The 12,706-nt window shown below is 50.0% G+C and overlaps 6 protein-coding genes across 6 annotated transcripts; 2 read left to right on the top strand and 4 right to left on the bottom strand.

Moving 5' to 3' along the window:
- Positions 1-135: 135 nt before the first annotated feature.
- SCP_0304970 (ER lumen protein-retaining receptor) lies at positions 136-1,074 on the bottom strand (the record flags this gene model as incomplete). Its single annotated transcript, XM_027755890.1, has 6 exons — positions 136-172; positions 244-339; positions 397-654; positions 708-864; positions 934-1,002; positions 1,053-1,074. The coding sequence occupies 6 exons, from the start codon at positions 1,072-1,074 to the stop codon at positions 136-138; spliced, it is 639 nt and encodes a 212-aa protein (XP_027611691.1).
- An 859-nt stretch (positions 1,075-1,933) lies between these two features.
- Positions 1,934-3,388, top strand: SCP_0304960 (chaperone J-domain-containing protein; the record flags this gene model as incomplete). The annotated part of the gene is made up of 4 exons (XM_027755889.1): positions 1,934-2,346; positions 2,395-2,545; positions 2,599-2,935; positions 3,000-3,388. The coding sequence occupies 4 exons, from the start codon at positions 1,934-1,936 to the stop codon at positions 3,386-3,388; spliced, it is 1,290 nt and encodes a 429-aa protein (XP_027611690.1).
- A 194-nt stretch (positions 3,389-3,582) lies between these two features.
- On the bottom strand, positions 3,583-4,574 carry SCP_0304950 (Clathrin light chain; the record flags this gene model as incomplete). Its single annotated transcript, XM_027755888.1, has 4 exons — positions 3,583-3,796; positions 3,855-4,007; positions 4,063-4,196; positions 4,263-4,574. 4 exons carry the CDS (start codon positions 4,572-4,574, stop codon positions 3,583-3,585), a joined length of 813 nt encoding a protein of 270 aa, XP_027611689.1.
- Positions 4,575-4,850: 276 nt separating this feature from the next.
- Positions 4,851-6,575, bottom strand: SCP_0304940 (RNI-like protein; the record flags this gene model as incomplete). The annotated part of the gene is made up of 5 exons (XM_027755887.1): positions 4,851-5,124; positions 5,184-5,264; positions 5,325-5,517; positions 5,575-5,675; positions 5,728-6,575. The coding sequence occupies 5 exons, from the start codon at positions 6,573-6,575 to the stop codon at positions 4,851-4,853; spliced, it is 1,497 nt and encodes a 498-aa protein (XP_027611688.1).
- A 416-nt stretch (positions 6,576-6,991) lies between these two features.
- SCP_0304930 (Calpain-like protease palB/RIM13) lies at positions 6,992-10,664 on the top strand (the record flags this gene model as incomplete). Its single annotated transcript, XM_027755886.1, has 22 exons — positions 6,992-7,033; positions 7,090-7,318; positions 7,390-7,477; positions 7,532-7,721; positions 7,782-7,890; positions 8,019-8,116; positions 8,171-8,208; positions 8,273-8,293; positions 8,345-8,386; positions 8,443-8,498; positions 8,556-8,651; positions 8,709-8,840; positions 8,892-8,991; positions 9,042-9,079; positions 9,137-9,324; positions 9,373-9,402; positions 9,457-9,609; positions 9,659-9,876; positions 9,929-10,005; positions 10,058-10,205; positions 10,258-10,350; positions 10,403-10,664. The coding sequence occupies 22 exons, from the start codon at positions 6,992-6,994 to the stop codon at positions 10,662-10,664; spliced, it is 2,448 nt and encodes an 815-aa protein (XP_027611687.1).
- A 322-nt stretch (positions 10,665-10,986) lies between these two features.
- Positions 10,987-12,492, bottom strand: SCP_0304920 (Uncharacterized protein; the record flags this gene model as incomplete). The annotated part of the gene is made up of 7 exons (XM_027755885.1): positions 10,987-10,992; positions 11,055-11,432; positions 11,482-11,703; positions 11,778-12,003; positions 12,059-12,171; positions 12,226-12,266; positions 12,321-12,492. The coding sequence occupies 7 exons, from the start codon at positions 12,490-12,492 to the stop codon at positions 10,987-10,989; spliced, it is 1,158 nt and encodes a 385-aa protein (XP_027611686.1).
- Between the last annotated feature and the right edge of the window lie 214 nt (positions 12,493-12,706).

Here is a 12,706-nt window from a genome sequence, read left to right as displayed (position 1 = left end):
AATTTCTCACGCGTATCTTTCGGAACGTACTTATATGCTCAACCTCGCGCATGCAGGGTAATGTCCGAGTAACTAGTCGTTCTTATACTCTCTGGAGTGAGATGAAATCCAAATACTGTAATTTTTGAATAGTATTCATGCAGGTAACTCGAACTTCTGTCCTTGCAGTACTCTGCAACGTTCCAGAGAAAGAAGTGATAGAGCAGTGAGTGTATGCAACATGTGCAGACGGTAAGCACTTACTTGGTGACGTAGACATAGAAGAAGTCGAGGTAGAGACCGGTCTGTACAAGGCCTGCCGTGACAGCAATCGGGTCGACCAAATCTTCCGTGAAGTATCTGGACTATCCAATGAGGCGGAGCTAACGACGGAGGAAAGTAGTCAGTCGCACACACCTATAGATCCAATTAGGTATGTATAGTGCTCTATACGCGCCCAGCGCGGCCAAATAATGTGTCGTGATCGTTTCCGCCTCGCCAGTACGCTGCAGCATAAATAATTGCGGAAGGATTGCCACGGACTCGAGGAAGATGGAGAAGGACCATAGGACTTCGGGGATGGTGAAGTGGTAGTGGAAAATCAAGGCAAGGATTACACACGGCCCCACGAGGTACTCGACTCGGAACGTGTCAATTGACGGGTCGTTTGTTGGTCTGTCAATGACGTACGTTCAGCGCGTGGAGATGCACTAAAGCTAACTACTCACCGGAACTTCACTTTCATGAGGTACAGCACATAACAACTGCTCGCGATGAAGAAGACCTTCATGAAAAAGTTATACACGGACACCCATTCGTAGAACAGGTCAAGGTAGCGAGAGACGAATACAACAACGTAGAGAACCTGCGTCTTGAACGAAATTCCTGCAGAGTGCACCGTACAAGTCAGCCGACAGCTCTCCATAGCCACAGCAAAGTGACAATCGTTCCTACCTCGACATGACCGTGACGTCTGAATCTTCTGCAGCAGAATGAAGATGGACGCTAAGTGGGACATGTCCCCTGCGTGAATCAGTGAGCAGAGAAACAAATCCGAGTCCAGTGAATCGTACCGAACAGCCTGAAGAGATTCATGACCTCGAGAGTGCTGGATGGACGTGAAACGGAGGGCAGTGGTTCAGCGTTCGGCGCAACTCAGAACACGACGTGTAACTTCAGCGACGGGGTAAATCCCATTACATAAGCGTCTCTTTTGTGGCTGCGGCGCGTACCGTACGCCACAACTTCAACTTCCACTTCGATCTCATACTTATCGTCAAAACGGCAGAAGACACCGTGGAGAGGCTGGAGGTTGTGGAAATATTTGGCAAGTATTTCTTCCTGTATCATTTTGATATCGCGAGGATGTTCTAGTAAAAGGGTCGACTCCAGCGACCAGGCGCGTCTTCTCTCCTGCACCAGAGCCCCCGAAGTGTTCGAAACCCGACGTGCTATCTCAAGAGACTATCGTAGCACGCCTTAAGGCCGGACCAACATTATTCTGCTGACTCTTACATAGGCTCGCATGACTGGAAGGCCGAAGGCCTGCGAGCAAAGGTCGAGTCTACAATGGGTTACACTCCTCGCTCATCCGAGGCAGTCTACCTGCGTTCAAGAAGCCAAGCCTGTGCAGACAAAAAAATTTCTGTTACAGGCGGTCTCTAGATGTGGTTCTTTCATGAACGGCATATAGCCATCTCATGTGGCAGGCATAGCTCAAAGCGTCTGAGCTAGAGCTCCATGCTCATGGCGTGTGGTTCTGTGCGTAGAAGTGGCAGGTTCTGATGCACATGCGTGAGAGGAGACGTCGTTGCTGGAGAAATGAGATCACATGTTTCTGGGTGTAATCCCTTCCTGAGCAACCATTCATATCCTCTTGAAGCTATTCATATGAGTGATACTGACACTATTATTCGTCTTTACACAGAATCACCTATACCCTAATTCCTTGGTCATGCTATCCTTCATCCTGTCTTTCTTCGGGTGGTCTTACCTTCCTGACTATGCCACCCAGCATCTGCTGCCTATCGTGCATCGCCATTTCTATCAGCGCGTTTTACGTCGAATCCCTCCTCCCCCCAACACTCCATTATGGTGGCAGCATTATCGTTATGTCTACGCGTTTACTGTCTTCAGCTATTTGTGTTACAATTTTCGTGATGCTGCCGTGTCCATGGCCCCCAACTACTACGAAACACTGGGAGTGGAACCTGTTGCAGACGAGAATACCCTTAAGTCAGCGTTCAGGCAATTTGCTCGAAAGAACCATCCCGATCGGGTGGGTCCACAAGGCGAATCTGCGTTCATCGAGGTGCGCGACGCGTTCGACGCCTTGAAGAATCCAGTAACACGATTTGCGTACGATAGGTGGGCTTTAAACTTGCGCGTAGTTATTTGTCTAAATGTTCGGTGTAGGTTTGGTCCTGATGCACTCAAGTGGACCCAATGTTCAACTCTCCGAGAATATATCCGTCACGGACTCATGCAGTCTTCCGGGTTCTACATAGTAGCTGCTTGCGCCCTTCTACTATGGTCTGTCATTGGCAAGCCAAGTCATGTAGCTTTTGTGAGTATCTAGGATCTACCTCACATTCGATGGACGCCTGAATCTAGCGTTAGTGGCGATATCTATTGTTTGCGATAGTGTTCGCATACGAGCTCACCTTCATCCTGAACTCGTCGCCATCCCGCCCAGTGGATTCTTCTCTGTCTTCGTCCATTTTCTCCGCATCCGTATCAAGCTTGTGTACGACGTTATTTGCCTTCATCTGGCCTCAGCGCGTTGCATATCAGCACATACGCTTTCTGCACTCACTTTTCCTTTTCCTATCGGTCGCATTGTCCAGAGTCGCTCCAGTGCTATTCCCGTCTCCTCAGCAAGACTATGCCGATGCCAAGCGGATCAACGGGGAAATTGACAGAATCAATCTACTGGCACGGCTCATCGACCGCGATGGTAACGCAGCAGCTCTGATTACACTCGTTAACAGCACTGACAAGGCTGTACTCTTCCTCTCTAGTATCGTCACAAATCCAGGTGGACCTTCACTCTGTCCACGGTCCACGGACCAACACACCACCTACGGATGCGACTTTTGCCTACGTTCCACCGTGCACCGAGCCTGCAGAGGGAGTCGTGAACCGGCTCACATCAGAGATGGAGAACATGGTCATCGAGAGTCAGCTGAGGGACGGGGGTCCTCTAAAACGGGCGGTAGACGCGGTCATCGCGAAACAGCGACGAGCGCAAGAGCAGAAGACCACGAACTCGAGGACTGGCATGCCTTCGCCGACGCCATCTCCTCCCCCGCCGTTATTCCTAAGGCACGACAGGACTTCCTCGCACGAGAGGCCGTCTTCTGGAAGCTCGCTGTCTGGGTATGTACGCGGACGATCACAGTCGTATTGATGCTTGGCTGTATAGGATAAGTGTTTGAGGACCCAGATGTGTACAGGTCACAGCAGATAGATTCTTGTGTTTAGCTGTCCCCTAGAATGTAGTCCGGAAAGTCATCAAATAATAATCGGGAACACTACAGCACAATGTGAAGCTGTAACGTAGTGAAGGATTGTGAACCCTTGAAATAATACCTATTTCCCTATCTAATAACCGGCTGCACCAGGTGCTGCGTCGCCCTCTCTTTTGAGTCGCAGGAGCACCTCCTTGAACCGCGATAGATCCGTGGTGCCAGTGCCCGCCCTGGCAATTGTCTTGCTCTGCGAGTTCTGCAATTCTATGAAATCACAGATGCGTTGCCATGTCGTGCCATTTGACAACGAGTCGGAGAGCACGGCACGAAACTCCTCCTCGTGTTCCCTGGTAGTGAGTGGTTACATCAAAGCAAGCGGTAGGAGGAGAGAGGGAGATGACGCACTTGTTCTCCCTGATGTTCCTCTCCTTCTTGGCAGCGTATTCCTCGTAGAACTGGTCAATAGCACGGTTCGCCTTTTCGACGGTCTCTTCGCGCTTCACCTTCGAGGCTTCGTCGCGGGCTTTAATCTCGGCAGCCTGTTTCTCTCGCCAGTCCCTGCGCGGCGGAGTCAGATATGCCGTACACAATGGGCAACATATGGATTGCGCACTTGATAACTTGCGGCTCTTCTTCGTCCACGGCATGGCTCAGGATAGGCGTTGAGGAGAAAGCAGACTGTTGAGGTTGTGGTGCAAAGGTCGTTGGAGGACCGAATGCAGGCAAAGTTCTCGGAGGTGGAAACGACTGTTGATTACACAGGCGACAGTTAGCCATACACGTCGGCACGTACGGGGCTCGGTGCGACTTCACCTGAGGAACTTCAATGTCCGGGAACTCACTCTCGAACTTCTCGATTTCCTCGTCTCCCGTCACCTTTACCTCCGTCGCCCGCTCCCGGGGCGGACTCGCGAAGTCGTCGAACAAGAAGGTGGAGGTTTTGGCAGGAGGAGGAGCGGAGGCAGCTGGGATGTCGCCCGAACCGTCTAACGAGATGTCGGGGAAGGCGGAGGCGGCGCGGTCGAAGTCAATCTCCCCCCCGGCAGTAGCGTAGGAGCCACCCGTCGGTGTTCCAGTGAACTCCTCGCCCAACAGCTCGCTCTCTCGCGCAAGGAAGTCAGTCATCGGTGTTGCGTTGAAATACTCGGCGGTCGCTGCTTCGTCGCTGCGTTAACGAATTATTGGACCATTATCACAAATAACCTGTATTTGGGCTTATCCGTACGAATCCCGCAGTCGAAGCGTTCGCGCGGTGGTCAGTACATAGTACGGTACAGTAAGACTAGTCTACAACAACGAGCTGTACGAGTACAATACAGTGAATTATAGCTACAGTATCAGTCTAGATACATTCAAAACGTCCAGTAATGTTCATCATCGCTAATGCTGTCCGAGAAAGTGTCAAGAGAATTGGCATACACTACATCCACCCTTAGGAGTGAGCCCGGTGCCAGTCATGCTGCACTCCTGCAAAGCAGTAAGAGAGCAGAAGGACCCAGTGACAGACCCGGTGAGGCCAGTGTTGTTAGACAAGGTCAACAACTGCAGCTTCGGCGGGAAAGTGGCGGGAATAGGGTTGGTGAGGTTGTTATTGTCCAGATGGAGCTCAACAAGTGAAGAGAGGGAAGAAATAGAAGAGGGAATCGATCCCGAGAGAGAAGTCGAAGAAAGGTCACTGAAGAAACGAAGTTGTCAGGTTTCACACAGTTACCACATTCGCAACCGAACACCCACATTAGTTGGATGGAAGACCGGATGAAGGAGCTTGAAAAGAGTGACGAGAGAGGATTCGTCAGGGACTGCTGGTTCACCACCCTATAGACGAACCACCATGAATGTAAGGTACAAAGCTGGGTGAAAGGACAATCAACCCACAAATTCTGCAAAGATAGCCCGGTCACACTCGAGGGCAAGACACTGCCCATATTGCGGTTGCGAACCAGGGTAATCGTTGTGACCTTCTTCAAGGACGAAAACAGGTTGTCAGGGAGTGCAGATATGGCGGTCGACTCAAAGTTGAGGGTCGACAGTGCAGTTAGGGACGTGAATGACGAGGGAAGAGAACCAGCTATCAAGACGATTTGGGTTGAGATACATGAAGTAAACATGTGGGGAGCGAACTTACCTGGAGTGGTTGTGTCACCGGTGATTTGCAAGCTTTGCAGGCCCGTTAACCCCCCAATTTCACTAGGAAGAGCTGCTGGGACAGAGGGGAACGTCAACTGCCTATATATAAAAATAAGTACCCGAACACCACACGCACTGGAGAGAAACTTACAATGATGACACTCGTCCAGAACCATCGCATGAAACACCAGTCCATGCACAGAACTGTACATTCTGTACCCAGCTACCATTCGCCAAAAGACTCTGTCCTGCACTGTCCGTGGTGTCGAATATGCTGCGAAGACTACAGAACTGTAAAGCATTCTGAATCTGCTCGGCATCCCCTGGATTCCCGTCCGAGAAGTTCGATGGTACACTCTGAAAAATTGGAAAGCACGTGGAGCATGGATAAAGAGAGGGTGTGCTTGGCGCATTGATGATGTACTGTGAGAGGCATTGCTGCGCGCTTGTCGACAACGTCGTGGATGTCGACGTCGACGCTGGCGACGGTGACGACGAAGTTGACGGATGCAGCGTGCGCGCATCCAAGACAATCGCGTTGATTAAAAGATAGATCACTATAATTAGGAGTACCCAGCGGAAAACAATGTGTTTTCGTTTCTTCTTGGGGTCATGACACCGACAGTGCTGGCAGCACTGGCGTTTCTCTATGTGTAGGGGAGGCCATTCGGACAACTGAGGTTGCTGGATAGGTAGGTCCGGTTCTCGTTCCCGACCAAGAGTGCGTACATCAAAGAACAGCCTGGTAAAACGGTCTCGGAAAGAGGGTGCAACAGATCGGTGCGTGTGCATGCTGCCGGCTTCCACGTCCTTTGCAGAAGATTTTGCAGCGAATGTCCAGCTCGACTGCGTCCTAGAGGGAGAAGATGGATGTGACTCTGGAGAGAAGTGAGAGGTCTCTGCAGGCACAGAGTGATCTGGAGAAGGAATGGATATCGACAAAGGCTCCTTGTGGACAGAAGAAGGCTCCCAAGAGAGTCTGGAGTTGGGAGGCGCCATCCTAGAGGTATATCGAGTGGCAAGATTAGAACAAGGTAGACGAAAAACGAATACGGTGAAGGACTATATGTCGAGTAAACGCAGCCATCGTTGTCTGTAATACCATTCTGGGGGAACAATAGTTGCCGATCGAACAAAACGCCGACAGAAGTCATTTTTGTTGGATAGAAAGCGCGCTGTCAGAAATAGTGGCCTCCGTTGTTGACCATACATATATCGATGCTGGCGAGACGGTCGCGGACGCGACAGTCGTCGTCGACTGCGAGGAGCAGCCACGTGTCTTGCACGTCGATACCGATTTACAAATATGGCAAGACCGATCTGTGATGCGACCGCCTCCGAGGCCTCCTGGCAGACACACACTCCAAGTCATGTAGGCACTATCCCGGGTTCAAGCACGTTTAGTGGTATCAGGAATGAGCTCCAAGCGAAGTGGAATGGCTCTCCAGGACGCCGAGGTAAGCACATTCACATTATCAGATAACATGATCCTCACCAAGTTTTCTTGGCGCAGGGAACGTATGCCAAAGCCGCCAAGGCCGAACTCGAAAAAGATCTCGATCGAGCTTTCCGTCTTTACATCAAGGCCGCCGAAGGCTTTCTATACATCAGCCAGTACGCAGCTGACTCCAGCTTGCGCACGACCTCCAGAAATGAGGCTGCCAAAGCCTTGGAACGTGCAGAGAAGATCAAGCTCATCCGGCAAGATCTCACTCCCGTCATCAAGAACCATTTTTCCGACCGTATGTAGCAAAGCCATTTCCTTTGCCCTTCTTGCTCACAATCTCACCTGCGAATGTGTGACGGCATCCAGAGGAACAAATACACGTTCTCAAGAAATCCTCCACCGTCAACAATATTCGTCTGCCGCTTTGGGATGAAGATTGCCCGGACGACTTATCGTGTGTTCTGTCATAATCTATCTGTTCTGTCCAATCGAACATCTTTCATACCAGGCAGCCCAATTTCTCTCCTGACCAGCAGCAGCATTCTGCATCATGGAGACGAATAGGAGCTGGGACAAACGTTTATTCTTCCTCGTTGCTCCTTCTTCCGCAAGACATCATTCAACACATCATATCTGACTGCTCTGTCTGTGGCTCCATTGCAATTTGTATCAACCATCATCGGCGGTTCAATTCGAAGGCAGGCTTTGTGGTTGCACACGTATCATGACTGTCGTATAAATAAGGCTTTCCTTAACAGATAGGATTGTCAAGCTTCTATCCACAAGCACCTGAAGGCGTACCACGTCACTCAGATGCAGGGTATTATTGGCTCCGAGTGTACTTCAATGGCGCCCTTCGACGTGTCAGTTCGTTTTGATGCCATCCACGGTGTTCCACTGACCATAGTCGCTCGGGTTTGCGATTTGCAATTAGATTAGTGAGTTCGAACTTCGAATCCTCCTACTCTTTATAAATCGTCTTCCTGTTCATTCAGAAGTAGATGATCAATTGCCAATGTATCCAGACGGCACTCTCATGTGTATGTCGACGGGCGATAAGCTCCAATTATGGCCACTACTCGTGGAGAAGGCCGTGAGTCCTGTTTAAACTTACGTTATCTAGAGTACTAACAGCTGTCTGTCGCAGTACATGAAATTAATGGGTGGATATGACTTCCCTGGGTCGTGCGTAACGCATTCTTTTCTCCTGTATACATATGATTAGTGACGCCAAATATATACACTCTAGAAATTCAAGCTTCGACTTGCAGTAAGTGTTTCATTCTCACGTTGATTTTCGCCGGTTTACCCGCCAAAAAAGCGCATTAGCGGGCTGGATACCAGATCATGTAGACTTGAGAAGGTGCTGCAATTCAACGTCCACATATGGCTGTTACTCATCCATGTTCAATGTAATAGCCCGTTCCATCAACGAGAAAAAACATGGTCCCGCGTACTAGCTGGATTTGCTCGAGGTAATAGGCCTCCTTCTAACCACGAACTTTGTTGATCCATCCTATGCAATCCTGCAGGACACTGTATTTTCACTGTAGGCACAGGGACAAGACTTGTTGTTCCGAAATGGTCATCGTTCACCTTGTTACCGGCTCATTGTTACGCAGTTATCGGTATGCATTGTACCTCCCAGATGCAACACAGATAACTTATAGGCGAGCACGTTGCAGACATGCAAGACTCAGACGGTGATCGAACGCTGACTGTTCTCGACTCGTGGGTTCAGTCTCAACGGACTATAAACGACCCGGAGAAATCGGACAACAGAGTCTCAGAATCGCACACCCAACACGATCAGCCACGTCAGTATGCTGAATTATTCGTAAAGGGCTATTGATTGATCGTACTCCCAGGAACCTTGAACATCTCATGGGATGCGATACATGATATCTTCGACGGTATTTACCTCAGTTGGGATCCTGGGATATTTCGTCATCAGTTATTCTTCCATGGGTCAGTCCATGCCGTAGATCATGTATTCTTCGACGTTGACAAAGCGACAGTATGTGGAAATCGAACATTCCAGGGTACGCACATAGGGGTATGCTTTTTATTTAGTATCGCGCATTCATGTCCATTCACACATTACTGTTGGAAGTCGCACATTTTCCATTGCGATTGCGTACGCAGCAAGGTCGTAGCATACAAGGTAGCCGCGATGTCTGGATCTTGCTCAGCCGCCATGTTACGGACATCAGTCGAAAGTCGGAGTACATAGCTCTACTCGTCACCAGCGGAAACGAGACAACTCCCGCTCTAGAGAATCCCAGTATATCGAAACTTCAGGTACATCGTTAGTGTTTTGCAACGCGTATACTAATTGAAGATGTCAAGGGCGAATATTCCACTGGAATGCACGTTCTCGTGAGTGCAACTGTCTATTTCTACCACATAACCGGACGTGACAACGATCTGCAGGTGAAAACGCAACTTAGTACTTCGACCACCATACTCTCCCTTGTTGCCTCATATGATGGCGACTTTGAGGACGTTGGCTTCACCGTTACCGCGTACTCTAATGTTGCTCTGTCATGGATCGAAGACTCCTCGAACGCACCGTATAGCAAGCAGGTGAGGAAGCGTGCGTTTATTCTGACTTCCTGCCTGACCTTGGTACTAGATCGATGGTGCATTCACGACCAAGTGCGCTGGAGGAAATTACAGCTATCAGACGTTCCTCACCAATCCTCAGTACCATCTGCGAATACACTCCACCGAAGAGTCGTCCGTTGGCCCTATTGGGAGTTCTAAGGCGCGGATATCGGTGGTCCTCCAAGCATGCCGGAAGCTACCCATGAATGCCACTCTCGTTTGGTCTCAGGGAGATCGAGTGACCGAGTGAGATGTGCAAGATCCACTCATTCCTTGAATATTGCTCACCGATCTCCAGGTTTGGACGCAACGATGTCGCACTTTCTTCTGGCCCATACAGTTACGGCTACGCACAGGGAACTAGCGATTTGCCTGGTATGCTCGTATTCATTGTTCTTTACATCGGCCTCTGACACGATCGATGTAGTGGGTGATTATACTCTGATCGTGTCTACATTCGAGCCGCAGCAGCTGGGAAAATTTTCATTGAAAGTCGAAAGCTCTCACCGTATAGAGCTCACTCCAATTCCGCAAGAGGGTGCTGGGATGTTCAACAAAGTTATCCATGGCGCGTGGTCAGTGTATCTTTTCCTCGCTGAGTTAGACAGCTTGTTCAACCACCCGTAGGACTGTCGAAACAGCAGCAGGTAGTCCGAGCTTCAATCAGTACTCGTCAAATCCCAAGTATGAGATCAAGCTGGAGACATCGAGCCAACTCAAGTAAGGGTTCATTTCCTGTCTAATACTTGACACTACATGCTGCGGCCTGCAGGATCCGTCTTCAACTGGACAAACTTTCTTCGACCACTTCCGCGAATATCACCCTCTTCCGCTCAACGGAGCAGTTGCCGATGAGCGTACTTGTTGCTACATCGGGACCATACTCAGACGCAGTCTCTGGAGTCGTTACTCCGCAGATGAAGCTCCAGCCTGGGACGTATCTTGCCGTTCCATCCACATACAACCCAGGGATAGAAGGGTCATTCACATTGAACATCTACAGTACGAGTGCAGTGAAGGTCACACCGGGATGATCACCTGCCGGTGGCATCGCGTTGACATCGCGTTACCGTTGGCGTCGGAAGTCCGGTGAAGACAGGATGAATTCGTTCACTCTTTTGAGGGTCACCCTGGATGGATTGACCTGGGGTCTGCTGGAGATAATCCACTGCAGGCGTGTACGAACTGACTGTTTACAAGCAGAAGCCCCTGTGTAGTGCACGTTGATACCTACTGGCAAAAACAGTTAGAATTCACGTACTGAGCGCAGCTTGCTGTTGTGCCGTCGCGGTAAAATTTCCTGCATCATCGAAAAATAATTGTAGAGCAGCTAATGCGATTCCGGCGCTGGCATCTTTACCACTGTCGCAACAAATGCACACTTGAGCTTTGCGGGCCAACTGAAATCCAATGAAGGTGCTCGCTTTCGGGAGAACATTCCGAAGGAAGTGAAGTTGCTCCTTCTTCCCCTCTGAAAGGCGTAACTGGAGAACAGTACCGGGAGCATCGAACCCTGGATCATCCAGGGGCTCTGAGGTTGAATTCCCACTAATCAAGACGAACGCGATATCGGCACCCGACTCGGGTAAATGTGAAGGTAAAGCCAGCGGTAAATCAGAGATGGCACCAACCAATATGGATCCGCCGACCTGAAAAATGGGTGTCGGCAGAAGGGTCCAACAGTCGTTGCGCGACCGGCTTGGAGACTCTTTTACCAGAGAACCAACCAAGGTAGGAAGGTCCGAACGTATTGCTTTGAGAATGACAGTTTTATGCTGCCAGAACAATTGGGGGGTCAACCCCTGTTGGTGGTCAGCAAATAACGTCAGGGAACGCAGAGAAAAAACTCACCACTCCCCAGAGTTCATGATCATCACCTGAACCTGGAACGTATGCAAACCCATTCCTTCGCCTTTCCAAACCCTCACTCATAGACCTAGACGCAGAAACGCATATGACGGGTAGATAATTCCGCAGAGCAGCCGAAGTTACTTGAGGAAGAACTGTAGTAGATGGCGTGATCCATAGCGGCTTCAGGGGAAATGCCAGGTCGGGTAGGACGTATGAAGAGGCCTATCGTCACGAGATAGTATGATCAACTCACTATACGAGGGTAGAATACTTGAGCTACAGGGGCATCGACTTACAAGAAGTGAATCGACCCATCCATCGATCCGCTCCTCAATCTGTGCCATTTCCTGCGAGCTGACAACCCCGGGTGGACAACACAGCGCCGTATCCCATTGGCGCTTCTGAGTCATGGGATTAAGACTGCGTATAGCACGGTTGACGACAGTACACCAGATCGGCACAGTCTTGGACAGGGCATCGGGAATCCGTTTCCCGGATCTTGTAGAGTCGACAATTATCAAACTAAATCGTTTGCTAAGCGGGAAAAGTGACATCATCCCACATGCGGTCGACTCACCCTCCTTCTGACAGTGCGACCTGCAACAGGTGCAAGTTGGGTCGTCTCAAGTTGAAGCTCCAATTTCCATAATGCCCGTCAGTAGACTTGAAGTAAGCCGGTTCTCTTCTTGCCTTTGACACTTTACATCGCCGCTTGACTAGAAGAGGTACGTACGAACAACTCACCGTTGATGGATCCACATACCACGCGCCGCATCGCAGATTCGCTGAAATGAAGACGTGCATGAGTACTACGACTGGTTTAGAGAAATCATGCCTACGTAGAACAGGGAGATGAGGGTATGAGGAGCAAACACTTGTAACAAATGCAACGTCCTCCTCGATAGAGTGCAAACGATTGTAGATATCCAGAGATTCTTTGTGGAGATAAGCGAAGGCTAATGCGGCAATGTCGCGATGAGAGCCATATTCCAGCCCATGTGCGACGGGCATCTGATCACAGGATAGTATACAGTTGATTTGAATCGGGGGCGGGACTCTTTGTGTCTTTGCTGGCTGTGTTTATTGTTACTAAAAAAAAGCCCACGCATCGGAGTGCACGAACGACGTCACTTGCCGTACGTGGCTCGGAAGTGTTGGCCACTGAGTGCATCACGTGATGCAACGCGACGCGTCTCCAAGTGCGCGGTTGCAACATTGTTTTCTT

The sequence above is a fragment of the Sparassis crispa genome (genome assembly GCF_003851025.1).
Source record: "Sparassis crispa DNA, contig_000002F, whole genome shotgun sequence".
NCBI lineage: Eukaryota > Fungi > Basidiomycota > Agaricomycetes > Polyporales > Sparassidaceae > Sparassis > Sparassis crispa.
Note: the sequence above shows the minus strand (reverse complement) of the source record. Positions and strands in the feature narration are given on the sequence as shown.